The 27,344-nt window shown below is 54.4% G+C and overlaps 1 protein-coding gene across 1 annotated transcript; it reads right to left on the bottom strand.

Annotated features, from left to right (window-relative positions):
- Window positions 1-8,039: 8,039 nt before the first annotated feature.
- On the bottom strand, window positions 8,040-26,362 carry LOC121162749. The gene is made up of 3 exons (XM_040989956.1): window positions 26,273-26,362; window positions 25,074-25,481; window positions 8,040-8,906 (listed from the first exon to the last, which is right to left on the bottom strand). Exons 1-3 carry the CDS (start codon window positions 26,360-26,362, stop codon window positions 8,886-8,888), a joined length of 519 nt encoding a protein of 172 aa, XP_040845890.1. The 3' UTR covers window positions 8,040-8,885.
- Window positions 26,363-27,344: the final 982 nt, after the last annotated feature.

Here is a 27,344-nt window from a genome sequence, read left to right as displayed (position 1 = left end):
CATTTGGGGAGCTCCCTCTGTAGATCGGATGTCCCTTCATTCGCACCAACCCCTGTGTCCGTGAACCTGATGGTCCGTTCCCATGGTTGAGCCTTTGAGTCCCTTGCTCCGCTGGGCAGGTGCTTTGGTCAGAATGAGTCTCACCTTTGCAGGTCTTTCCCCCGCAGTATATCAGATGCCACTTCCCAGGGCTCCCAGGTAGCAGGGCTCAGGCTGAAAGGCCTGGGCCACTCAGCCAGCTGCGGGCCAGGAGCCAGGTGGGTCAGATGGCCCCTGGCCGTGGCTCAGGTCTGGAGGAAGACCTGGGCCCATTGGCTCAGCATGTGCTCAGAGCCAGGTGGCGGGGTGCTCAGTTTAACCCAGGGGGCAGGCAGGGCTTGGGTCTGATGGGAGGCCTGAGCCAATCGGAACCAGAGGGGACCAGCTAGCCCAGGCTCAGAGTTCCCAGGTGGCAGGGCTCAGGCCGGAAGGCCAGTGGGCTCTGCCCAGTGCCTTTGGCACTGGGGCCATCTGGTGGTGAGATCTTGGAGGGGAAACACATGGACCTTTCAGGTTCAGATCAGCACAGCAACCCTGGAGAGATAGCAGAACTGGGGCAGTTAGTAATGACCAATGCCACTCACTGGGCACACTAAAGCTAGGGCTGGGGACCTAACTGGCAGGGCTAGATCACAGTACTTGCCAACAAGAGTCAAAACAGGGGATAGGTAATGCTAGGCTGGAGCATGGAACTAACCAGCATGCAAGAAAACTGGGTCTGGGAACATATTCTGGGGGGGGTGGGGAAATGTGTGGGCCCACCCCTTTGATCTGCAATCTCAATTGGTTAGCTTGGAGCTGGGGGTGGTGACAGGCTGAGCTAGGCATGACCATGGAACAACTGACACTCATGGGTACTGGGGTTGGGTACAGAGTGGGTTGATCCAGGCTGCAGCACCCACAGACACAACTAAGAACATGGTGTGGGGCGGGCTGGGCTACAACAGCCACTGCTCATTACATATGCAACATGGAGGGGGTAGCCTATGACCAGTAAGGGCCTGGCACCCACTGGCATGGATAGACTGTGGGTATGGGAGCAGGTCTGGTGGAGGAACTAGGGAAATTCCCCTAGTTGCTCCTGCTCGTGAACATGTAACTCAGGCCTGGGTGTTGGTTAGACTGGGCATGGCAACTCCAATTGTCCACGTATGTGTGGGGTGGTTTTGGAAGAGGGCAGACTGGGCAGGGCCAGGCCAACCTTGGCTCACTGGCAAGTGGAAGAACCAGGCTGGAAAGTGGGGCATGCCTGGCGAGGCTATCACCTGCTGGCATGCATGAGTCATGGACGGGAGTGGACTGAGCATGGCCAGGCTGCAGAATCTGACGGCAAAGGTCAAGACAGGGACAGGCTATGTAAAGCTGGGTCAGAGCAACCACTGGCATGCACAAGACCTAGGGCTGCGAACAGGTTCAGCTGGGGACTTTCAGGGACACCCCAGCTAGGTTGTGGTTCCCACTGGTGAGCATGAGAACCAGAATGTGGGCGGTCTGGCCTGGACATGGTGTAGTGTCGTTCAGCATGGGCATGGATGCATGGGGAGCACCAGACTGGGCTAGACTCCAGCATCCACTGGTGCTCGTGGGAGCCAGATTGGGGGTAAGACAGGTTGGGCTAGGTTTCCACTCCCACTGGGCCACACGAGAGTTGTGTCTGGCTATGGACCAGGTGTGGCTGGGCTATAAAACCCAATATTAAGAATTGGATTGGGTATGGGCCAGTTGGGAAAGGCTACTGTTCTTGCCAGGACAGGAGGTCAGCCTGGCCCAAGGACCACCAGTGTGCTCAAGATCTGCTGCTGAGAGGAGTTCCCAATAGAGGAGCTCGGGGAATTCCATTATCGGGGTACAGTCCCTGCAGATGAGCCCGAGAAGAAAAGAAGCAGGCCAGAGTAGGCCATGTTACAGTACCTGCCATAGGACATGTGGCTCAGATAAGGGGCAGACCAGGCTGGGCCAGTCCATAACACCCATTGGCAGATCTGAAAACCAGGATGCGGTGCAGGATGGGATGGGTCTGGCCACATCACCAGCCAGCTTGCATTAGGACCAGGTCTGGGGACTGACTGTCCCAGGTTGGACAGCAGCTCCAACCAGCGTGAGCTGGAATGGGAGCAGACTGGGCCAGGCAAGGCCACAGCACCTGCTGGTAAATGCCAAGGTGACACAGCTACACCAGACGGGGCTGCTACACCAGACGGGGCTGCAGCACCCACCAGCACGGGCGAGACCAGGACGGGGTCGGGGTGGGGCTGAGCCTGGTAGGGGAGCAGTGAGGACTCCAGTGCTGGGCCACCATTCATGCTGGCAAGTGTGAGAGCTGAGAGTGGGGGCAGACCAGATTGGGCAGGGCCACAACACCTGTTGGCCTACATGTGAACCAGGTGAGGGGGGAGAGCCAGGCTGGGATAGCCGATTGTATCCACTGATACATGCATGAGCCAGAATAAGGGCAGGCAGGTTGGGCTTTGCCACAGCATCAGTTGGCAAGTGTCTGGACTGGGGGCAAGTCCTATCAAGCTAGACTGTGGAACCACCTGGACAGTGTGAGATCTGGGGTGCAGAGTGGGTCCAGTGGAGGGGTTGTGGGCTCCTCTCTGATGGGCTGTAATTCCCACTGGTGAGCAGGAGAACCAGGGTTGGGGGCAAGCCTGGATGGACAGGTGCTGGCACCTGCTGGCGAGAGTGTAAGATGGAGGGTGGAGCTGAGTCGGTTGAGCTAGGCTTCGATGCCCAATGATGTACACAAAATCACAACGGGATGCGGGGCAGATTGGACCAGTCCACTGCACAGGCACAGGAACAGGAACCAGAGCTGGGGACTGGTCCAGTGGGGGCCACTGGGGGTTGCTCTGACTGGGCTGCAGCTCCCTTGTGGTACCTGAGGGTTGAGCATGTGGTGCGCAGGGCTGTGCTGGGCCACGGCACCCACTGGTTTACTGAGGATGGAGGGCAGGCAAACTGATCAACTACCAAAGTCAAACTCGACAGCAAATTTTGGGGCCAGTGGAGACTCAGAGGTGGACTATGACAGCCAATCGGCCTTGGAAAGATTTCCTCATCCTTGGAGCAGTGATCTCAGCAGCATCTCAGGACTATGGAACACATGGGCAGATCCCTCAGATGACATCGGTGGCAGTTCCCCAATCCCCGGGTAAGCAATGGCTGGGAGGCTGGGCGTGGTTATTCCTCTTGGATTCTCCTCTCCCCCTTATAGGGGCAGAAGAAGGAAATGTATAAACAAGGGTCTCACCCACTCTCCCCTGACCCTCGACCCTTCCCACCCTGACCAACCATGTAAACACCATCACTAATAGAATAAAACACCTCCCCAAAGAATGTGAGCGGTACAGAACACAAGTTCATACCCTACCAGGTCAGTTCTGAGAGTTCCACCCTTTGCACATGGTCCAAATGCCAAATCACAGCCTCCCACGGGAGGCTGGAGTCACAGGGAGTCAGCTGCTTGTGGCCTGGGAAAGCAGCAGAGGATGGCTCAAGTGCTTGGGACTCCGCAGCCCTTCGGGAGACCCAGAAGAGGCTCCTGGCTCCCAAGTTCAGATCAGTTCAGCTCTGATCATTGTGGCCATTTGAGGAGTGAACCGGCAGACGGAAGCAAATAAACACATCTTTAAAAATGAAACTGAATCTCACAGCTGATTTTATCTCCCAAGACCCGGGGCAGAGGAGGGATTACAACTACACAGGCAGGCAGCAGAGCACGCCGCATGCTTAACAGCAGTGCGATTGGATCACGTGCTGGAGTCGGGGTATCTCCCCTGGAATGACACGAGGCTCTAGACCCCAGTGGCCTTAACCACACAGTACTAAGAAGGTGGAACCTCCGTCCAATCACGGTGTAAGTAGATGCCGAGGCTTTGAGATGCAAGCACGCGTGTGCACGCGCACACACACGCACAGGAGCCGACACTGTGTTCCTGCTGCCCCCAAGAAGGGCATTGCCCTAAGTGGGTGCACAGCCCTTGGAGTCTTCGTAAAGTCAGTCAGCCCCAGGTATCCAGTCTTGTTAGTGCATCAGGGCCAGAGAGGTGGCTGGGTAGGCTGTTCTTGTAGAATCTCCCTGCTACAGAGACACTGAACACTTCTCAATCGGGGGTCAGTAGGCTATGCCACTGCCTGTGAGGTTAGCATCCAGCCATGGGATGGTGAGGGTTTGAGTCCCGGCTACGCCACTTCCCACGCAGCTTCCTGCTGGTGTGCAGGGAAAGCAATGCAAGCTGGTCCTACCGCCTGGTCTCCTGCAACCCCCGTGGGAGGCCTGGATGCAGTTCCAGGCTCCTGGCTTTGGCATTTGGGGAACAAACCAGTGGCTGGAGGACTCCCTACCAACTTGCATGCAGAATTTGGCTCGCCCAGGCAACAAGACGCAGGCAGGAAAACAGCATGTCGCAGCTTGGTCTTGCGACACACAGAACAAAGTGCTTGCACTGAACACAGCTGGCCCCTCTTTGCTAAGTGCATCCACACACAGATGTGGGGGTCTCCACAGCAAGTCTTGGGCGGGGACACAAGAACACCATTCCCCCTATGCTTGAGTCACAGGTCCCACCTGTGTCCGGGGCAGGACATCCCCACAAAGGTCAAGACTTATCCGGGTGTCTGCAGACACCAAAGCTGTCCCCTCGGCAATACACAGCAGGGGAGCGGTCAGAAGCGCCGAATGCCTCGCCCGCTTTGTTGTAGCAGCGCCAGAGCCCCTGAGCACTCATTCGGGGCAGGGGAAACGAGGAGCAATCCACACAACAAAATGGATGGCCATTTGGCCCAGCCGACCAAGGTGCCACTTGGGACGCCTGTGGCTCTAGCTCCGGCTTGGCTCGATTCTAGCTCCCGCAAGCCCCGGAAGGCAGCAGGCTCCAGGGCGTGGGGTGTGTGGGTCCCTGCTCGCCCCCGTGGGACCCAGACGGGGTTCCCTTCTCCTGACTTTGGGCTCGCCCAGTGCTGACTGTTGCAGGCACTTGGAAAGTGAATCCAACAAGTGGGATGTGTCTTTCAAAAAATATTTTTTAAACTTCTTTTTTTGAAAGGCAGATTCACAGAGCAATTTTCCATCTGCTGGTTCAGCCTCCCAGAAGGCCGCAGAGCCAGAGCTGGGCTGAGCTGAAAGCCAGGAGCCAGGAGCTTCTTCAGGTCCCCCAAAGGGCTGCAGAGCCAGAGCTTGGGCTGGGGTGAAGCCAGGAGCCAGGACCTTCTTCAGGGCCCCCAAAGGGCTGCAGGGACCAAGCACTTGACAGCCATCCTCGGCTGGTTTCCCAGACACACCAGCAGGGAGCTGGATGGGAAGTGCAACAGTCAGAACACGAATCATCATCCGTGAGATGCCAGCACCACAGATCGAGGCTTAGCTCACTATGCCATGGTGCCAGCCCCACAACTTTTTCTTTTTTAATCAAAAGGCTGGCATTGTAACACAAAGAGTTAAGCTACTGCCAGACACAGCATCCCTTTATCTGACACCAGTTTGAGCCCTGGCTGCTCCACTCCCAGTCCAGCTCCAGGTTATGGTCTGGGAAAAGTAGTGGAGGATGGTCCAGAGCTTGGACCCCAACCCATGGGGGAGATGACCCCACGAGGCTCCTACATCCTGCTTTTGGACCACAAATACAATTTCTGACTTCAAAAGAAGTAATTTTTTTTTTTCCTAAAAGTACACGAAAAGTAGAATTAAGATTCTTCTGGTGCAAAAACAAAACAAAACAAAACGTTTTCTAGAGCCAGTGTGGTAGCCTAGTGGCTGAAGTCCTCGCCTTGCATGCGCCGGGATCCCATATGGGCACCAGTTTGTGCCCTGGCTGCTCCACTTCCCATCCAGCTCCCTGCTTGTGGCCTGGGAAAGCAGTCGAGGACGGCCCAAAGCCTTGGACCCTACACCTACATAGGAGACCCGGAAGAAGTCCCTGGCTTAGGATCAGCTCAGCTCTGGCTGTTGCAGCCACTTGAGGAGACAAATCAGCAGACGGATGTGTGTGTTTCTTCCTGTAAATCTTTCTTAAAAATAATAATAATAATAATAATAATGATCTTGGGCCCGACGCGGTGGTGCAGTGGTTAAGGTCCTCGCCTTGCAAGCCGGGGATCCCATATGGGCGCCTGTTCTGATCCCGGCGGCCCCACTTCCCATCCAGCTCCCTGCCTGTGGCCCGGGAAGGCAGTCGAGGATGGCCCAAAGCTTTGGGACCCTGCACCCGTGTGGGAGACCCGGAAGAAGTTCCTGCATCCTGGCTTCGGATCGGCTGTTGCGCTCACTTGGGGAGTGAATCATCAGACAGAGGATCTTCCTGTCTCTCCTCCTCTCTGTATATCTGACTTATGCCACATTTGAGGATCTAGGTTTGAGTCTGGGTCTAGCTTTTTTTTCTTGTTTAAAATTTGTTTTTATTGGGCCCAGCACAGTGGCCTAGCAGCTAAAGTCCTCGCCTTGAATGTGCCAGGATCCCATATGGTCACCAGTTCTAATCCCGGCGGCCCCATTTCCCATCCAGCTCCCTGCTTGTGGCCTGGGAAAGCAGCTGAAAATGGCCCAAAGCCTAGGGACCCTGCACCTGCATGGGAAACCTGGAAGAGCTCCTGGCTTTGGAGGGCAGTACCAGCCATTGCGCTCACTTGGGGAGTGAATCATTGGAAAGAAGATCTTTTTGTCTCTCCTCTCTGTATATCTGACTTTGCAATAAAAATAAATCAAAAATTTTGTTTCTATTTGAAAGGCAGATTTATAGAGAAGAGAGATCCTTCATCTGTTAGTTCACTCCCTAAGATATGGAGCCAAGCAAGACTTGTCCGGGTCTCCCACGCGGGTGCAGGGTCCCAAGGCTTTGGGCTGTCCTCTACTGCTTTCCCGGGTCACACAGGGAGCTGGAAGGGAAGTGGAGCGGTCGAGACATGAACTAGAGCCCTTATGGGATGGTGGTGCCACAAGCAGAGGGCTAACTTGTTATCCACCCTTCCACCCCATGCCATGTCATATTATCCATCTAGTCTCTCCTAGGCTATCATTTCCCTATTGTCTGGAACCTTCTACAGGAGAGGGCTCCTCAGCCAGGAACCCCACACAACACCAAAGAGAAAAACTGCAGCAGAGGGCCCCATGCGCAGAGCAGGGACCCTCGGGATAAAGTGAACAAAACCGTCAGTGCACCCACAGGAGAACAGGCCCCAGCATACCAAGTCACTGATAACTTACAAAACAAGGAAGATGCAACAGTTACTGAGCCAGGGAAAGTTTCAGCCCAAAGGAGTAAACTTGCTTTTTTAAAAAAAAGGGGAAGTAGAAGGAGGGCTTGACAAGGTGGTTCCTGTTTTCCCACAGGCAGCACAGTTCCTCTGTGATTCAACCCGGCTGGATCGAGGTGGTCTGGACCCCAGCCCTGGCTGGATCGGGCCGGATCGAGGCGGTCTGGACCCCAGCCCTGGCCGGATTGGGCTGGATCGAGGTGGTCTGGGCCCAACAAGGCCAGAGCTGGTGCCTCAGCTTTCTTGCTATGTTGCAAGCCGTGCACCCAGGCGCCAGGGCCAGTCCCCGCCGAGGCACTGCAAGGCTGCTCCACCTCTGGAAGATGACAGCATTAGTAAAAACAAGGAAAAAACCAAGACACTTTTAAAATAAGACGTATTTATTATGCTAAAGAACAATTTCAATGTCCATTTTCCCAAAAACACTACAAGAGCACAGTGCGGCTAAGACTCCAGCACACACTAGAAGCTGATGTATGCGCTCACTCCCCTCCCTCTGGGAGTCCTTAAAAACACACGTCCTTCAACGGCCTTTACTAAAAGTTATGCACGAACACGACAGGCAAGAACCTTAGTGTGAAAGATGCTGTGTCCCTGGGGCCGGGGACACGGCTGCAGGACAATCTCTTGCTCGGCCCCAGGGTCTGTCCAGGGCCACACGGTGGCCGTGACCAGGCCGGGCCGCCGGGCCTGTGCTGGGGCCCTTGGGGTGCGAGCAGGACGGGCCAGCTCTGCTGCAGACCACCATGGCCGCTCAGCCTGCGCTCAGCCATGCTTTCCCGCGAGTCCGGGGGTGGCTCTGACAGACGTCCACTTCCGCAGGGTGACCCGTGCCAGCCTCTCGAGGCGACCGTGGAGATCTCACCGCTGAGAATGCCCGGGTGCCACCCCCACATGCACCCACGCGAGGGGGCTCTCTGTGACTGGTCGAACCAATCGAGGCAGGGGGCTGACCAGAGGTCAGGCTGTGGCACCCAGACTTAAAGCGAAAGAAATCATCCTAAAACGGCTGTAAAATTAATCTCGCTACTGTTTATTGTCTGCTCGCGCCTTAACTACTGTGGCAGTGGGCCGGACGTGCCAACTCCAATGGCGCGGGGCTTGGGCGCCCTCGGGCTGCCCGCCCGCCGTGTGAGGTGCTCCCTGCACTCAGCCAGGCCACAGCGCACCGCGGTCCAGTCTCTAAGACGCCTGGCAGCGTGGGCCCCCGGGGTTCCTCCGGGCAGCATCCCCCCGGGCAGCCTGCTGGCCAGCCCCACTCCAGAGCCTCGCCGGCGCACACGGTCTCGGCGGCCACCGGCGCTCCTGCAGCTGCGCGGACGGCGGCTCTTCCTGCCGGCCCACGGAGGAACAAGAGGTCGGCGAGGCTCGGGGCCTGCTCCATCTCCAACCCCGAGGCCTGGCTCCGGGACGTCCCGTCCCTGCGGGTCGGCTTCTGGGTTCTGTCCAGGCCCTGCAGCAGTCTGTCCCAGCGGTCTCCTCTTTCTGCCACAGTGCCAGCTCGGTAGGTGCCTAGCATCCCTCTCGGGGCCTTCATGCTGGGTGCTCCGAGGTGCATGTGCACAGTCCGGCCGCGGTCAGTCAGGGGAGGCCCTTCAGTGGATCTCAATGTGGACCTGGAGGAGACAAGGAGAAGGAAGTTGGCAAGGAGGACAGTGGGCCTGGGGAGGGTCTGCACAGGCCTACACCCACACACACACCCAGGACCTTCCTGCCAAACTGCACCGACGACTCACTAGAAACTCTGAGAAGCCAGCCAGGGGCATGCCTCGACGCTCCCTGCCCACGTGGCTTTCTGCACACTTCCAGAAGCTTCTGGATGACCTGGGATAACTGGCCCCTTCCAGAACATGAAGGCTATCCTCTCAGGAGCCCTACTTCCAGGGGCCTGAGGTCACTTCCTGGCATAGGCCAGGGCTTCTGCACATGTGGAGCCTGGTAAAGGCCCAAACTGGCTCACAGCCACAGCGCACAGAGTTCCTGGGCTGAGCCTGTCGCCTCGGCCAGCCCTGCCCCGTCCTGTCCAGTACCGAGAGGCTCCTGCCACAGCAGCAAACTGGGCAGCCCGGGTAGTACTCACTAGACTCTAACCAGGAAAGGGGTCAGGAACAATAGTAGCATGAGCGCCCCCTTCCGGGTTACCTGATTCAAGCAGTCTGTACAAGTCTGCAGGTTACTGACAACTGAGACAAAGAAAGGAGACACAAAGAAAGGAGAATGAACCTACGCTTCGTGGAGAGTGGCTGTGGCCACTGAGTGCCGGGCAGGGTGGCCCTGGCCCCCTCCATGCTCCTGTTAGCCTCTGCCATGTACCGTGTTCGCTGGAAGCAAAGTGCCCCTCCGCAGCTCTGAGGACGCACAGTGGGTCGGTGCTTGCACAAGCTATATTCACCGAGTGCTGAGGCCGGCCCAGGGCAAGGCAGCCCTACAAGCCAGTGACTTTCTACTGGAGGCGCTGGCGCTAACACCTGGAAGCCTAAAAACACGACATTCAGAGCAGCTCAGCTCACCCATGCGACCTGCATATGCAAGCCAGAGGTGGGTGGACACACTGCTCCCCAAAATTCACAGGATCCCACAGCTCGAAGGCTCAGTGCACGGGAAGCCAGGGGGGCACGGCAAAGCAAGGGGGCACGGGAAGCCAGGGGGCACGGCAAAGCAAGGGGGCACCCGAGCAGGGTCAGAGGCAAGGAGGGCCAGCCGCTGAGGGGCTCTGACCGCTCCGTGGGGGTCTTGAACACCCGAGCATTTTTCCACCAGGGAAGGAGGGCTACAGGTATGGTTCAGATTAATTACGGGGACCCCTAGGGATGGGAGGTGCTGCTCAACTGCCCGTGGGCTGTGTACTCACACTTAGAAGGCAAAAGGCTGGAATCTTAGAAAGGCAGAGTTACACAAAGGGGGAATGGGGACATGTGCTGTCCACTAGCTCACTCCCCAAACAGCCGGACCAGCCGGGAGCCTGGACCCCCACCTGGGTCTCCCATGGAGGTGGTAGGACCCCATATCATCTTGTGTTGCTTCCCCCAGGTGTATCCTCAGAGAGCTAGCCAGGAAATGGGGGCTGCCAGGGCTTGAACCGGATCTCACACGGTACAACGGCACCACAGGGAGCAGCTGAGTCCACTGCACCACAATGTTGCCCCGCCCACTTGTGTCTTCTAAGTAAATAATACTTTTTAGGATGGTGCTACTGTCTTAGGCCTCCTCCCCACACCCTTTTTTTTTAAGATTTATTTTTTATTTTTTATTACAAAGTCAGATATACAGAGAAGAGGAGAAACACGGAGGAAGATCTTCCGTCCGATGATTCACTCCCCAGGTGACCACAACGGCCAGTGCTGCGCCAATCCGAAGCCAGGAGCCAGGAACCTCCTCCAGGTCTCCCACACAGGTGCAGGGTCCCAAGGCCTCAGGCCGTCCTCGACTGCTTTCCCAGGCCACAGGCAGGGAGCTGGATGGGAAGTGGAGCCACTGGGATTAGAACTGCCGCCCATATGGGATCCGGTGCATTGAAGGCGAGGACTTTAGCTGCTAGGCCATTGTGCCAGGCTCTACATTAATTTATTTGAAAGGCAAGAAAAAGAGACCTTCCATCTGCTGGTTCACTCCACAAAGCCCACAACAGCCAGCGCTGAGCGGGCAGGCCCTCCCCAGGTGTTGCAGGTGCGTGGCAGTGACCCAAGCACCTGTGCTGTCACCTGTGCCTCCCAGGGAGCACACCAGCTGGAAGCTGCAGTCACAGGAGGACTTGCCCCAGGCACTCAGCATCCGGGGGCACTGCGCCCAAGGCTGCCCAGGGAACCTCCATAAGACCCACCTCCACAGGGAGTGCTTAGCTGTCAACACACTCGTGTCTGGGCTGGCAAGTGAGGACGCTGCCTGCAATGCCGGCATCCCACGTGAACGCTGGTTCGAGTCCCAGCCGCTTCAGGTTTACCTCCCTGGCTTCAGCCCAGCTCAGCCCTGGCTGTGAGGACAACTGAAAAATGGACCAGCACACGGGAGACACTGCTCGCTCCCTGGGGCTCTCGGCTCTTCTCTCTCCTTTCTCCTCCTCCTGGCCCTCCGTAATTCTGCCTTTTAAATAAGTAAGGCTTGGGGCGGAGGGAAAGGCAGCCACACCACAGAGCCCGTCTGAGTGCGATTCATGGCTCCGGCTGCTTATTTTAGTTCCCTGCTGGTGGAGCCCTGGGAGGAAGCAAATGAGGGTCCGAGACACTGGGGCTCTGCTCTAACGGCCAAAGTGGACTGAACTCCAGACTCCTGGTTTCAGCCTAGGCCCAGTCCTGGCCACTGCAAGAGCTGGGGAAGTGGGTTAATAAGTGACAGCTTTCTCTGCCTCTTAAGAAAAACAACCCAAGGGCACAGCGCAGTGGATTAGTGGCTAAAGTCCTTGCCTTGAAGGCACCAGAAGATCCCATGTGGGCGCTCGCTTGTTCTAATCTTGGTGGCCCCACTTCCCATCCAGCTCCCTGCTTGTGACCTGGGAAAGCAGTAGAGGATGGCCCAAAGCCTTGGGACCCTGCACCCGCGTGGGAGACCTGGAAGAGCTCCTGGCTTCAGATTGGCTCAGCTCCAGCCATTGCGGTCACTTGGGGGGTGAATCATGGGACGGAAGATCTTCCTCTCGGTCTCTACTCTCCGTGTATCTGACTTTGCAATAAAAAATAAAATTTTTGAAAAGAAGAAAAAGAAAGGAAGGAAGAAAGGAAGGAAGGGAGGAAGGAAGACAGACAGAAAGACAGACAGACAGACGGATAGACAGATAGACAGACCACCTGTAGCATCAAGACGATAGAATAATGTAAGGACAAGTTTAAACGGAGAAATATTTAATCAGGATGAAGCAGAGAGGACACATTCCAGGAAATAGGAGAGAACAGAACAACAGCAGAGGGGCACCTAGAGACTGACAGACACAGGAAAGCAGCAGACAAAACGCTGTGGTGTTGCAGTGACTGATACTCCAGTGGCATTCAGGTAATGGCAATCTGAACTCCACCAGCAACCAGGTGGGAAGGGACTTTCACTGGGAGCTCAGGAGGTGAACCAGACAAACAACTGCCCGTCCTGCTGGTCTGCTTGATTTGACCAGGAGCAGAGACAGAGCAGCATGTCCCAGATGGGCAGTGTGGGAACAGGGTGGATTTCACAGCCCAGCCAGCCCCCTAGAGCTGAACTGGGCGCCATTTTGCATAAGGAGGCAAAGGCAAGGGGCAGGACTACACACTGAGCTGGGCTGGGAGTGGACTCATTTGTGGCTCAGTGAACTGCAGCAATGCAGCATTCTACAGGTTCCAGCCAAGACAGGTCTGGGTAGCTCTCAGACCTGACAGCCAGCTGATCAAGAACTCTAGTAGTGGTATGTCAGGTGCCATTTTGTACAATGTGGCAAAAGATTAGGACTGCAGGGACAACAGTGAACTGTGCATGTGCTGAGTTCACAAGAACTCTCTGACTTCAGTGGATTGCACTGGTCCCACAGAAAAATAATACCGACTATGGCCATCGTACGGGTCAAAATAGGTCCATGTGGCACCCAGACGTAACATCCAACAGGTTCCAGCTAGATCAGCGCCACCAACAACCTAATTATATAGGACACCTGGCGTCTCCCTAATCCTGGGATCTGCTCCAACCGAAAGTGGGAGAAAGGCTGCAGAGACAACGGTGCAGCCTCAGCACGGTATCACAGGAGGTGGAGAGTGGTGAGCCAGGAGTTGGGGCTATGGAGTTCTTTGTGGAAATCTAACATAAGAACCCAGACCTGGAACTCGCTGGAGGGAGCGGCACAAGTGGCTGCAAGCAAAGAGTTGTGTACAAACTGCAATAAGTAAACTGAACTGTAGACCTGTGGGAGACACAGCTTAGAAACCTGCCCCAAGGAGAAGACTCTGCTAACCAAAAGTACAATGACCAAGAGCAAAAAAAGAGACAAAGGCACAATGAATATTACTGAAAACTCCCCTGCAAAGGAGCAAAACCCTATGGCAACCTCAGAGTTAACTGAGGAAGACATTGAGAAAACGGGGGACACAGAATTCAGAAAACTCATTATAAAGCTTCTGATCAACAATGAGAAGCACATAAAAAAGTTCAAAGAATTTAAGGAATAGTTTACACAAACAGCTGCAGCAATAAAGCAAATCAAGCCTGATATATCAGAAATTAAGAACACAGTAGAGCAAATTAAAAGTACAGTGGAGAGTCTCCAAAACAGAATGAAGGAGACAGAAGAAAGAATCTCAGAATTGTAACATATCTCCTGTCATCAGGAGGAAGCAAACAAAAAGCTGGAAGCAGAGATGGATCAGGCCAAAAAAAAGTATCCAAGAATTGAAAGACACTATCAAGAGGCCAAATATAAGAGTTATGGGAGTCCCCGAAGGTGCAGAAAGAGAAACTGGTTTTACAGATATATTGAATGAAGTAATAAGGGAAAATTTCCCAAATCTAGAGAAAGACGTGGGAAACAAGATCCAGGAGGGACACAGAACTCCCAACAGGCCTGATCAAAAGCGATCTTCACCACAACACATGATCATCAAGCTCTCTTCAATCGAACATAAGGAAAAGATCCTGAAATGTGCACGTGACAAAAAACAACTGATATATAAAGGAATGCCAATTAAGCTCACAGGAGATCTCTCACAGGAAACTCTACAGGCAAGAAGAGAATGGAGTGACATATTCCAGATTCTTTTTTTTTTATAGATGTTTTTTTTTAGATTTATTTTTATTATTTTTTCATTGGAAAGGCGGATATACAGAGAGGAGAGACAGAAAGGAAGATCTTCCATCCGATGATTCAATCCCCAAGTGAGCGCAACGGCCGATGCTATGCCGATCCGAAGCCAGGAGCCTCTTCTGGGTCTCCCACGCGGGTGCAGGGTCCCAAAGCTTTGGGCCGTCCTCGACTGCTTTCCTGGGCCACAGGCAGGGAGCTGGAAGGGAAGCGGGGCTGCCGGGATAGAACTGGCGCCCATATGGGATCCCGGGCGTGCAAGACGAGAACCTTAACCACCTGCGCCACCGCGCCGGGCCCATATTCCAGATTCTAAAAGAAAAAAATTGTCGGCCCAGAATAACATACCCAGCAAAGCTTTCTTTTCTCTTTGAAAATGAAATAAAATTCTTCCACAGTAAAGAAAAGTTAAAAGAATTTGCCTCTTCCAAACCTGCCCTACAAATGATACTTCAAGATGTCCTCTTGACAAAGAGGAATAGCACCTACCAAACCAAAGGCAAATGGGAAGAACATCCCAGTAAAATGACAACAGAAGACTAAACCAATCAACAACCCATTCCTAAAATGACAGGACCAAAGTACCACCCATACATATTAACCCTGAATGTAAATGGCTTAAGCTTAATCAAACGTCAGTTTAGTAGACTGGATTAAAAAACAAAACCCACCTATTGTTGTCTATATGAGACACATGTCACCAACAAAAATCAGCAGAAACTAGAACGAATGGGTTTTAATGTTTTCTGTTAATTACAGCTCTTCAAAACACTTGCTTCTGATTAAATTCTTCAATGCATAGATCATACAGTAGCATCATTTTTTGCAAGAAGGTTCTTGATTTTCATTTCTTCAGCTACATGTTAATCATTTAGTAGCATGCTATTTAACTTCATGGTGTTGTTAATTTCTTTTGTCTTCCTGATGTTTTTTAATTTTATTTTTATTTATTTATTGGAAAGTCAGATATACAGATACAGAGAGGAGGAGAGACAGAGAGGAAGATCTTCCGTCTGATGATTCACTCCCCAAGTGAGCGCAACGGCCGGTGCTGCGCCGATCCGAAGCCAGGATCCAGGAACTACTTCTGGGCATCCCACACGGGTGCAGGGTCCCAAAGCTTTGGGCCATCCTTGGCTGCATTCCCAGGCCACAAGCAGCGGGCTTGATTTGAAGTGGAGCTGCCGGGATTAGAACCAGCGCCCATATGGGATCCTGGCGCGTTCAAGGCGAGGACTTTAGCTGCTAGGCCATTATGCCGGGCCCCCTGATGTTTTGTTTTGTGGCTTTTCATTTAAGGGAATATATAGTAGCTGTAATGGAGATTGTCATATCTAGTAACATGTCATTTAACTTCACGGCATTGTAAATTTCTATTTTTCTTTCTATTGTTGATTTTGTATTATGACTTTCATTTAAGGGGATGTACAGTAACTGTGTAATGGAGACTATCATACCCAGATGTGAGGATACAGTGTGGTATGCATCTCTACTTCCAAAGATGGACTTACAATGAAACTGTTTACTATATCTTGACAATAGGATGCTGGACTCTCTGCCGTTGTCCATGCCTGTATTGATGGACGTTTGATTGATTATGAAGAACTATACTTTAGTAATGATATAGAGGAACTAGGGGGGAGCAGAAATTGGGGCCGGGATAAGGGAAATACCAGGGGCCTAAGGAACTGTATCACGTGAAAAAAAAACTGCAGTCATGGAAAAAAAAAAAAACACAAAGCAAAAACTATCCCAGGTACCCTGGCCCGTGAACCGCGTGGGGGGCAGTCTCACAGTTCTGGACACTGAGCTGAGATGGGTGGCCCTGGAAGGCACCGTGGCCGACAGACCAGCAAGGTGACAGCACCAGGTGGGGAAAACTGCCATTCCACAGACTGAAGCCCTTTAATAGTTTTTTTTTTTTGTAAAGATGTATTTGTTTTTATTGGAAAGTCATAGATACTTAGAAGAGGAGAAACAGAGAGGAAGAACTTATTCCCTGGTTCCCTCCCCAAGCGGCCACAATCGAGCCAATCTGAAGCCAGGAACCTGGAGCCTCTTCAAGGTCTCCCATGCAGGTGCAGGGTCCCAAGGCTTTGGGCCGTCCTCGACTGCTTTCCCAGGCCACAAGCAGGGAGCTGGAAGGGAAGTGAGACCGCCAGGATATGAACTGGTGTCCTGGAGTGTGAAAGGCGAGGACTTTAACCATGAGGCTACTGCGCTGAGCCCAGCATTTTAATAGTTTTTTGTTAATTTTTTTAATAGTTTGTTAAAGACTGATTATTCCACGTAATAACTGACACATGTAAGACAGCATAGGGGTGGGCACTTGGCACAGTGGCTTAGGCGGCTCCATGGAACACCGCATCCCATGCTGGAATGTCCAGCGTCAACTCTGGCTCGACTCCCAACTGTGGCCTGCCACGATACACTCTGGGGGAGAGTGGGGCAAGCAACCGGGTTCCTATCACCTACCCGGGAGACCGGACTGAGTTCTGGACTCCAGGCCTCAGCCTGTCCAGCCTGAACTACACTGTGAGCATCTGAAAAGTGAACAACCACGGGAAATACGTCTGTCTCTGCTTTCTAATCAGCAGCATCAAGCAAACAGGAAGGTAAGGTGCAAGCTCTCCAGGTGTGGGTCCAGCTGCTTGTCAAAACAAAAGCTTTATGCATCCAATTAAATCTAACTACCTTCTCTCTTAAATGAACTTACCAGAGTGTACTGTTGGAAACTACTTGTTTTACTGAACATATGGAAACATTCCTAAACATATTTTTGATAAGGCCAGGCAGGATAGCTCAATGGCTATATCTTCACCTTGCAAGCCACTGATCTCCACCACTTCCCGTCCAACTCCCTGCCTGCGGCCTGGGAAAGCAGCAGAGGACGGCCTGAGGCCCTGGGATCCTGCACCTGTACAGGAGACCCAGAAGATGCTCCCTGCTTCCGATCAGCGCAGCTCCGGCTGTTGCGCTCACTTGGGGAGTGAACCATCGGACGGAAGATCTTCCTGTCTTTCCTTCTCTCTGCATATCTGTCTTTCCAATAAAAATAAATCTTAAAAGAAAAAGCAAAGTGTCCATGAAAGCCAGCAGCTGTAGACACCACAACTGTGACTGCTGCAGCATTCAGGACAAATAATAGCAGAACTGAGAGGTGACTCCTGACTCCGTCCACTCCCCATCGCCAAGCACGGTAAGCTGACCAGGAAGATCAGAGTCGACTCCGTGGGCAGCCAGGGTCCCAGGGCCTGAGCAAGTTTTTTCCAGGCCCCCCAAGGCCCGGCCTCTGCTCCAGGCAGCCAAGCCTGTGGCGGAACAATGGCCTGACCCAGTTCGTCAGCTGCTGCCCTCCTGGACACTTGTCCTCTTCCCTCCCTAACCTGAGCTATTAATGGCCTCCGGGACCTGGCCAGGAGAGGTGCCACTGCTTTGTCTACTAAAAATACCCTGGCCTCAATGCTTCGACAAGCCAAGCCAGTGAGGTGAGTCCCAGAGGGGACAGTGAAAAGCCACAGTTACAACAAGTAGGGCAAGGAAGGGCTAGGAGCAGCTCCTGTGCTATGGTAGCAGGCCCTGCCCAGGTGTCGCAAGACCGTCCTGCTTCCCTGGGCTTTAGGGGTGAGCCTGAACCTCACTGTGTGCTGGACTCAGTGTTGGCACAGCCCAGGACACTCAGGTCGCATTTGGGGTGCCAGAGGAGTTGTCTTAGCCTCCTACTAATGCACACTCTGGGGCAAAGCAGGTGATGGCTCAAGACCGTGAGGCCCCTGCCACCCACAGGGGAGACCCAGAATGAGCCCGATTCCTAGCTTCAGTCCGTCCTGGCTTTGGCTCTTGGGGACATTTGGGGAATTAATTAACAAGAATATTTTGTTTGCTTGTTTCTCTGCATTTCAAGTACATAAACAAAAATTAAACAGAAGAGTATAAATTTTTAAAATAAAATGGGGGCTGTTGCCATGGCGTAGTGGGGTAAAGCCGGCATTGCACACGGACGCGGATCCAAATCCGGGCTGCTCCCTGCTAACGCAGCTGGGAAAGCAGCGGAGGATGGCCCAGGGCCTGGCCCCCGCAGCCATTTCGGGAAGCGAACCAACACACAGAGGATCTCTCTCTCTCTCTCTTTCTCTCTGTAGCTCTGCCTTTCAAATAACCAAACAAGCCTTTAAAAATAAAACAAAACAAAATAAAAAATGGCCAGGCTGGGGAGGTTGCCTGAATAAATTCCACCCATTTCTACCAAGCACAGAGGACAGGAAACAGACCTGGCACCACTGTTCCCAAAGGTGGCTGGCTCGTCACACCAGAGCACACGCACATCCCCGCTCGCCCAGCACATCCATGTCCCAGCTGCCTTACCCATGAGCCCAAGCGACGGGCCTGACCCAAACGGGCAGTGGCTGCCCTCTGACCCTGTGGAACCGGCCCTGCAGCTTTCCTCCCAGTCACCTGGACGCTCAGAGGCGTGCCTGGGTACTGAGGAGCCCAGCCCAGCTTGACCCAACAAGAACAGTACCATCCAGAGGGCTTGGCAGGAAGGTGCTGGGGCACCTGCACCAACTGGCCCCACCAAGAGTGTCCCGTGAGCAGTACCTGCTCCATCTACAAGAGCCCCGTGGAGTTCACACAGCAGTAAGCAGATGGGAGAGGAGCAGCCGCTGGCCCAGCAGCATGGAGCAGCCTCCACATGGCCCAGTGCGCATCAGCCAAGAGGCCTGAAGGGAGAGCAGAGGGCGCCCAGAGCACTCCCTGCACTGCTGCGGAGGGCAGGCCCACCGCTGAACAGCCTCAGCGGGAGCCAGTCAACGCTGGGTGCAGGTGGCCTCTGATCTCGGCCTCACCACAGACTAAGGGAGCCCCTCGCAGAGCCACAGCCATAGCCACAGCCAGGCGCTGCTCCTACAACCGACTACAGGGCCAGGTCGTCTCTGTTCCTGCAGCTGACTGCCAGCCAACAGCCTGAGGATGGAGGCGCCTCATGCCCGTGACGTCCCTCCATAATGCTGTCTGGACCCACACAGCCCACAGCATACCAGGACAAACTTTACCTGCATCATGTATGGAGGCAGACCACGAGGGGCAGGGATTGGCCCAGGCTGGGATGCCATGGGCATGTGAGCAGCCCACACTGAGAGGCCTAGGTCACTCCTGGCTCTGAACCCCAGGTCCAGCTCCCTGCTGTATGTGCCCTGCAAAGTAGCAGGTAGCGGCTCAGGCAGCAGAGTCCCCACTGCTGTGGGCATTTGGGGTGCGAACCAGGGATAGGAGCTTTAATCAAGTTAAAAAGTAAACAATGTTGTGGCACAGCAGTCAAACCACCACCTGCTACAGCAGTACCTGATTTGGGTGTTGGTTCAAGTCCTGGCTGCTCCACTTCTAACCCAGCTCCCCGCTACTGCACCTGGGAGAGCAGCAGAGGCTGGCCTGGGGCCTTGGATCCCTGCTCCCACGGGGAACACCTGGACAGAGCTCCTGCCCCCAGGGTTCAGCCTGACCCACCTCTGGGCGTTAGAGGCAGTGAATAGCACTGCCTGGTCTCTGTCCCCGTAACTGTGCCTTTCAAATGAATAAGCCATTAAGAAGGAAGTACAGAGAGGGAGAAGCTCTACAATGAGGCGGCAGTGCCAGGATATCCAGGAACTCTTTACATCTTAGAGCAGGGATGGCCTCCCCAAGGACGAGGAAGCCCAGTCAGAACACCGTTCAGAGTAATACAGGAAGATGTACTCTGTCACATGCAAAGCACCAGGGTGGGCACGTGGCATGGGGACGGAGGGCTACACCTGCCCCAGGGGGTCCCAGCCCCCACAGGGGAGGCTCACGAGGGGTGGCACTCCTAGATCCTGGCTTTTAGGGATGGGCATCTGGGGAGTAAACCAGCAAAACGGGACATCTGTCTCATCTCTCTGTCTTTCAAATAAATTAGGAAACAAAGGAACAAAAACCACACAAAAACCAAGAATGTTCAAGCTGGTCCAAAGAAACCACATGTAAAGTCAAAACACACCAGAGGCTGAAATTTGTTTTTTCAAGTCTTTCGTCGACAACTCTTTCCCAACACACGACTTGAAGAAATTCAAGGGTCTTGCCTATAATGATGGACTTGTGACTGTTTATGAAGAACTATATTCTTGTAATAATGTAGAGGAACTGGGGGTGGTTAGGGGGGCATAAGGGAAACCCCAAGGAGAGGCCACACCGCTCCAAGAGGACAGCAATGTGTGCGTGGACAGCACGCAGGAGCAAACGCAGGCGCAGCTTGGGGTCACAGCCCTGAGCTTCCAGGAAGGGCAGCCATGTGGACTCTGATACCACACATCCACACCCGCTCCCCCTGCCACGGCTTCGATCCTGAGGCCTGGCTGTGCCCCCCACTTCAGCAGACTCCCACTGGCCTGTCTCTGGCAACACCGGCACTCCACAGGATGTTCTTGGCATGAGAACCCACGGCATGGGTTGGCACTACTTTGGCGACTTTTGCCTGAGCCAAGCTATTTCAAAGGGATCCATTCTCCTTGGGACATGGGGAAGAGACGGACCCCAACAGGCTGAGCTGATCCTCCTTGCAAAGGGGGGCGATGTGCGAACACTCCACTCCTGTGGACACTGGAGTATTTATATAAACATCGCTTCCAAAAAAGCATTCTGGGCCCGCCAGGCTGCTCCACCTCGGATGCAGTACCCACAAATGCGCCTGGAAAAGCAGCAGCAGACGGCCAAGGGCTTGGGCTCCTGAACCCACATGGAGGACCTGGAAGAAGCTCCCGGCTCCTGGCTTCGGACCACTGCAGCCATGTGGGGAGTGGACCAGTGGATGGAAGATCTTTTTCTGTATCTGCTCTCTTTAATCTGACTTTATAATAAAAAATAAATCTTTTTTAAAAAGTGAATATATTTAATTTTACGTGTATCTTATTGTGTGGGCACCCGCGCACAGACACAGGGGGTGGCAGTAACAGGCGGCTGTTAAATGTCCCTCTGTAAGGACTTTGCTGGTACTCTGAGTACAACAGAAGGCAGATTTTAAATTTTGTTTTATTTTTACTTGAGAGGCAGAGAGAGACAGGCAGGCAGAACTCATCTGCTGGGCTGGTTTGGTGACTCAGTTGGCTAATCCTCCACCCGCAGCCCCACATCCCCATGGGGCACCTCCCCCAGCCCTGGACAGGGCTCCAGCTGCAGTCGGAGCAGTTCCCCAGCCCTGGACAGGGTTAGCGCTTGCTTATTCCTTTCAATTCACACATGGCACCTATCTAGAGAGAGCTGAACTCGCACACCCCAGTAGCTGCTTGCATCATTATGTGGTTATTTGTAGGGTTCTTTCAAAACAGTGAGGGTGGGTGACAGAATGCCTGGGCACAAGTTCCGGCACTGCTCCCAATCCCAGCCGCCCGCTTCTGCAGATGCTGCGAGGCGGGCGGCAGGTGATGGCGCAAGCAGGTGGACCCCTGCACCCACAGGGGAAAGCTGGACCGAGTTCCTGGGCTCAAGGCCCGGCCTGGCCAGCTGCTGCAGGCCTCTGTGAATGAATCAGCAGACGGGGAGTTCTGCTTCCCTGTCTCTCAGAGAGGAAAAAAGCCAAGGATACAGGTGTTCACTATATTAAAACCTTATTAGGTTTAAGATTAATCAAAACCAAAGTTTGTGGAAAAACATCCCTTGCAGGACCGCAAAGACCCGCTGGCAGCCGTGCCCCTCAGGCGCGCAGCCTCTCCTCTCCAAGGCCGAGCCCGGCTCCTCGGCTCAGCCTGTAGCTGGTGCCTCCAGCTTCCCAGTGTCCTCCAGGAGCACGATAAACCAGAAGCCAAGCTCACTCAACGCCACAAGGACCTTGGCAACAGCTGGGATGCCCCTGCTTTCCAAAGTCCTGAGCTGCCCTGCAACCTCTGTCGGAGTCCGCTGGCACCTTCTTCCCCTGCAACGCTCCATGCTGGGCCCGGCTGTTCCGGCGGCAGCGCTGACACCTCTCCCAGCTACCTGTCTGCTCCAACGCCACTTCCTGGCTTCTCATGTGCTTGGGGCCAGAGCTGCCCGGACCAGCAGAGCCCCCCGGGGAAGGGGGTCCCCTGGAGAGCACAAGCCGAGGATGAAGCAGACAGATCGCAGGGCAAGGAGCCAGGCGGCCGCTAGACAAAGGCCGGCCTCCCCAGTGAGCACAGGGCAAGGTCACGGCCCAGGCGGGCAACACCTTTGGGACACTTTCCTGCAACGACTCTCTTCCAGGGCTGGCACTCGATTCTCCCTCCAGACCCCAAAGGCGGCTGCTCAGTCACGGTGCCATTTCATTTTTATTATTATTTTTTTAAATTTCCTTGAAAGGCAGAGGACAAGCAGGAGGTAGACAGGCAGAAGACGTTGGCGTCTCGGTGAGGTCACCTTTAAGATGTTAATTAAAATGTCCTCCCGTCCCACAGCCCAACCCCCAAAGCACATTCTCCCTCTGGGGAGAGAACAAAGGGACAGAATCAACACACCAATCTCCATTTTAAAAAAAAGATTGATTTTTATCGCAAAGTCAGACATACAGAGAGAAGGACAGAGAGGAAGATCTTCTGTCAGATGATTTACTCCCCAAGCGGCCGCAACAGCAGGTGCTGCGCCAATTCGAAGCCAGGAGCCAGGAGTTCTTCTGGGTCTCCCACATGGGTGCAGGGTCCCAAGGCTTTGGGCCATCCTTGACTGCGTTCCCAGGCCACAAGCAGGGAGCTGAATGGGAAGTGGGGCTGCCAAAATTAGAACTGGTGCCTATATGGGATCCCAGCGCATTCAAGGCGAGGACTTCAGCTGCTAGGCCACCGCACCGGGCCCCAATCTCTATTTCTTAGAACCAGGAGACTGGCCCACCTTGGTTACTGTCAAAGGAATGCCGCCTTGGTTTCCAATGTAACCTCGGGATGGGGGAAGCAAGCCATCCCGGCCTCACCTTTTGTTTGGGGCAAGGTGGTAGAGGTTACTTCCCAGCTCAAAACAGGTTCCCCCCATCCTGTCCTTGGGGTGACTCGTAGGAGATGGTACACCATTTCCATGCTCGGGTCCTTCCTCCCTCGGAGCCCCCTCCTGTCACTAAGACAAGAGCTCTCTCTCTTTCCTAAATAAATCATACTTCGCAAACTACAGTTTGCATGAGAATTATTCGTTGGTGTGAAAGGAGAAACGAGGTTGCTGCCGCGTTTCCACGTCAATCACGCTGCAGCCACGTGCTACAGCAGCCCGCCTCCCATCTGCTGGCTCACCGCAGCAGGCGGCGCAGGTCAAAGCCAGATCCAAGCGAGGTCCCCACGCAGGTGTCAGGGACACCCTCCACTTCCGACACCTGTGTCCCAGGGCCTCTGGTGGCAGGACGCTGGGCCCCGTCGCGCCCACTGCGCAAAGCCCACCCTGGCTGTGTTTAGTATCTGCCGTCTTGGCTTTTCACCCGGGTGCTCCGTGGCTCCAGGTGTTTTTCAATCACAGCCCTTCCCTCTTCAAAGGCTTAGGGCATTCCCCCCCCCACTTGCTCGCCTCCCTCCACTTGCTCAACTTCCATTACCAAAGCAACTACAAGGAGGAGGCTGGCTGGCTCTCAGCGCCTTGAGGACCTGATTCCTCACAAACACACGCCAAGGACCCTGCAAGCAAGGAGCTGCCAGGGTGTGCCAGGGGAAAAAAGTGGGGGTTGACCCTCTGGCTCCCCATTGGTCTTCCTGTTGCACTTCCCTTTAGCAAAGCAGAAAAAATGAACCCTCCAGGCCGAGGTTTTTCACAAAGGGAACACTTTCAACCCCGTAGGGGAGTTACAATAGCAAAGGTACCTACTCAAGAAAACCTCCCACCTCCTCGCCCTCAAGGCCAACAGCAACCTTAAACCCCAGGCAGCCCCCTCCAAAGCCCTTCCCCCAGGGCACCTGCTGACTGCCTGTGGGCGCTGCCCCCAAACCCACGAGCTAAGAGCCCCTTCTCCCAACCTGTGCAGCTGCAGCACCACCTCCAGCATCAAGCCCCAGGTCCCCGTGTGGGTGCTGCCCATGGGTGCCGACCGCGCCACAAGCAAGCAAACTGCGAAACCCCGACCCTCATCACGGGAACCAGGTGCCTTCGCAGGCGACAGACCCCAGAACTGCAGTGACCCCCAAAGGCAGTGTCCTGGCGCCGGTGACAACCAGCAAACAGCTCGCAGGAGACAGGACGGGTGCAGGCAGCCAAGGGGTCAGAGCGGGGGCCTGCGGCACCAGGCTGGGCCAGGACCCCAGCAGAGCCGCAGGTGCTTAGCCACGGGGAGGCGGGTCTGTGAGAAAGGCGCTGGGTGGAGCGTCTTTGTTTTTGCGACTTTAGTCACGCCTGCAAATGATACACCGGCTACACGGCAGGTTCCCAGAAGGTAACCTGCGGTGGGGCAGGGCAGTCAGATTAGCTGGTTGCTGTGTCTGCTCAGAGGCTCAACAACAACAACAAAAAACCCGAGTTAGCCTGACAACACCAGGACTCGTGATTTCTACTGGAATGCCCTGGATCTGGCCAACTCGGGGCCCTGCCTCCGTGGGGTGGTGACCGGCTGCAGGTGGGGGGGTTCCTCCTTCCCGACCCTCACACACAGGTGCATCAGCTGCCAGAAGCTGCTGGAAGACAGTCGGGAGTTTCCTGCCCTCCTAGGATGGGACCACAAACCCTCACTCCCAAATACCACCATTCAGACCCTGCAACGCGGTCAAGCGCATCCCAAAGCACCTTAGCACCATTGCGCCCAACAGCCAGTTCTAGGCTTCTCGCGGCCCCCCGACACCTGCACAGGGATGTCTCCGCCCCGACAGGCCCAAGGCACAGGCGATGCTTGGGGCAAGATCCCTGGGGCGGCTCCTCCGCGCCCCAGGGACCAGCGCCAGGCGGGCACTCCGCCGGCCCCACGCCGCCCATGCTCCACCCGACGACCCCCAGCCCCCTCGGCGGGGTCTCCCCACGTGGGCTTGGCCGAGGTCCATGCACGGCGGGCGAGGGGCAGGTGCTCCGCGGGAGGGTCGGGGGGGATGCGGAGGGAACCGCGCGGCTCACCCACCTGCAAGCGCACGTTGAGCATCATGGAAGCCACGATGTAGAGGTAAGGGAAGTTGATGCGCAGCCGCCAGGCCAGGTCGAAAAAGATGAGCAGCGTGCGGGTCAGCCCCTTGCAGAAGACCCCATAGGAGCGGGCGGCGGCCGAGCGCGACAGCCGGACAGCCAGGCCCGACAGAGCCGCCGCCATATAGAGACCGGCGCTCCGCAATGCCCGCCCGCCCTCTCCGCGTCGCCCTGGGCCTTCCGCCCCGGCCGCTGGCCCGCGCTCGGCGCGCTCAGGGAGCCAGGCAGGCGGCGGCGAGGCCGGCCAGGCCGGCGGGCGGGCCGCGGGGCAGCCGAGTCCGCGCCTCACGCTCGGAGAATGTTCTCTGGCGCGAGCCGCCGCTAGCTCCCGGCCCGGCCGCGCGGCCTGACGTCACAAAGCCCGCCCCGCGCCTGCGCGACCCGCCCCTTCCCTCCGCGCGCATGCGTACCAGTCGGGGTGGAGGGTAGGGAGCCAAGTTGGTTCCCTGTCCCCGCTCGCCTCCTAGTGGTGCAGCTTGAAAATAGAAATATCTTCCTTGGGTTGCACACCCCTGTCCTCAAAAGGGTTTTGCTTGAATCCCTGGCCCCAGATGCATTTGCAATCACGATGATCACTTTTTTTTGGAACGAGATTTATTGTATTTGTAAGGCAGGGTTACAGAGAGAGAGATCCTCCATCTGCTAGTTCACTTCCCCGAATGGCTGCAAATCCAGGGCTCAGCCGTCCAAGCCAAAAGCCAGGAACTTCGGGTCTCCCACATGAGTGCAGGGGCCCAAGCACATGAGCCATCCTCCGCTGCTTTCCCGAGCTGGAAGGAAGCAGCCGGGACATGAACCCGCACCCATACAGAATGCTGACATTGCAAGAGACAGCTTGACACAAGATGCCACCACACCAGTCCCCAATAATGGTCATTTCTGAACCGCTGTCTTGAGACCCCTTGCACAAATCTTTACATGCTCCAGAGGAAGCTTATAAGTGATATTCACAGTAATTTTCTTTAAATGTCCTCTACCACCCCATTAAAAATTTTCATTTTCATCTACTTGAAAAGCAGAGAAAAAAACACACATGGAGAGAGAGATGGTGCGTCTACCAAGTCACTTCCCGAATAGCCACAACAGCCAGGGCTGACCCAAGCCAAAGCCGGTGCTCCGTGGCCCAGTGCCAGGGGCCCACGCTCGGAAGCCACCGTCTGCTATCTGCCAGGACGCGTCAGCAGAAAGCTGCGTCCCTGGGGCCCCGGCCAACGCTCCCGGGGACATGCTTGCCCCCTGATTCGCCACAAAGTCCATCCCCAGAGTCCTGCATTGTTGATGCTCAGAAATACTGTGTCTAGTCTATCGATTGCACTTCGGGGCAAGATCAGAATATTGGATACCTCAGGGTTTTCGCTTTGAACTACTTTTAGTCCTATCAAAATAAGACATTGCAAAGCATGTTCACCCATCTTTCGTTTCCCTTATTTCTGCAGAAGTGTGTTGCCACATATATCGTTGACATTAAAAGCTCACTTCCTTCTTCTTGGTAAGCTGTTTTTGTCTCTGCGAATCCACATTCGATGCTGCTTTGCAGCACCACAGGATGCCTGCTGAGTTGCCACTATTTTCCAAGCTCTCGCCAAACAGCAAAACAGGAACTGCTCTGCGGTGTTTGGTTCGGACACTACCAGACAATATAAACGCAAACAGATTTGGAGGTCAGCTCAATTTATTCTTAGACCTGGAAAGATTTTCACTGTGGAAAACTGGCTGCCCTACTTATTTCAGCTATGTTAAAAGGCCAGTTGGGCTATGGCAGTGTTATACGCACACATGCACATGTGCAAGAAAAATAGAACCTTAGATTGTGGAAAGTGGAGTTAAAAAATCAGTTTCTTTTTGTGCCAAAAAAAATTGAAATCCATGCATAGTTTTTTTTTTCCTAATATGCTTTATCATGAATTTTTGAAGACCTTTATTTGCATAGATTTCAATTATTTTGCAGCCTGATAAACTGACCTTTTAGTACTATTTTCCATTCATTTTGTTGGTTTTTTTTATTAAAGATTTATTTTTATTATTTTTTCATTGAAAAGGCATATATAGAGAGGAGAGACAGAGAGGAAGATCTTCCGTCCGATGATTCACTCCCCAAGTGAGCACAACGGGCCGATGCTATGCCGATCTGAAGCCAGGAGCCTCTTTCGGGTCTCCCACGCGGGTGCAGGGTCCCAAAGCTTTGGGCCGTCCTCGACTGCTTTCCCAG

This window comes from Ochotona curzoniae, unplaced genomic scaffold (genome assembly GCF_017591425.1).
Source record: "Ochotona curzoniae isolate NIBS_2020 unplaced genomic scaffold, NIBS_Ocur_1.0 contig_54, whole genome shotgun sequence".
In the NCBI taxonomy this organism is placed as follows: domain Eukaryota; kingdom Metazoa; phylum Chordata; class Mammalia; order Lagomorpha; family Ochotonidae; genus Ochotona; species Ochotona curzoniae.
The sequence above is the reverse complement of the archived record's forward strand: the minus strand, read 5'-3'. Positions and strand labels throughout refer to the sequence as shown.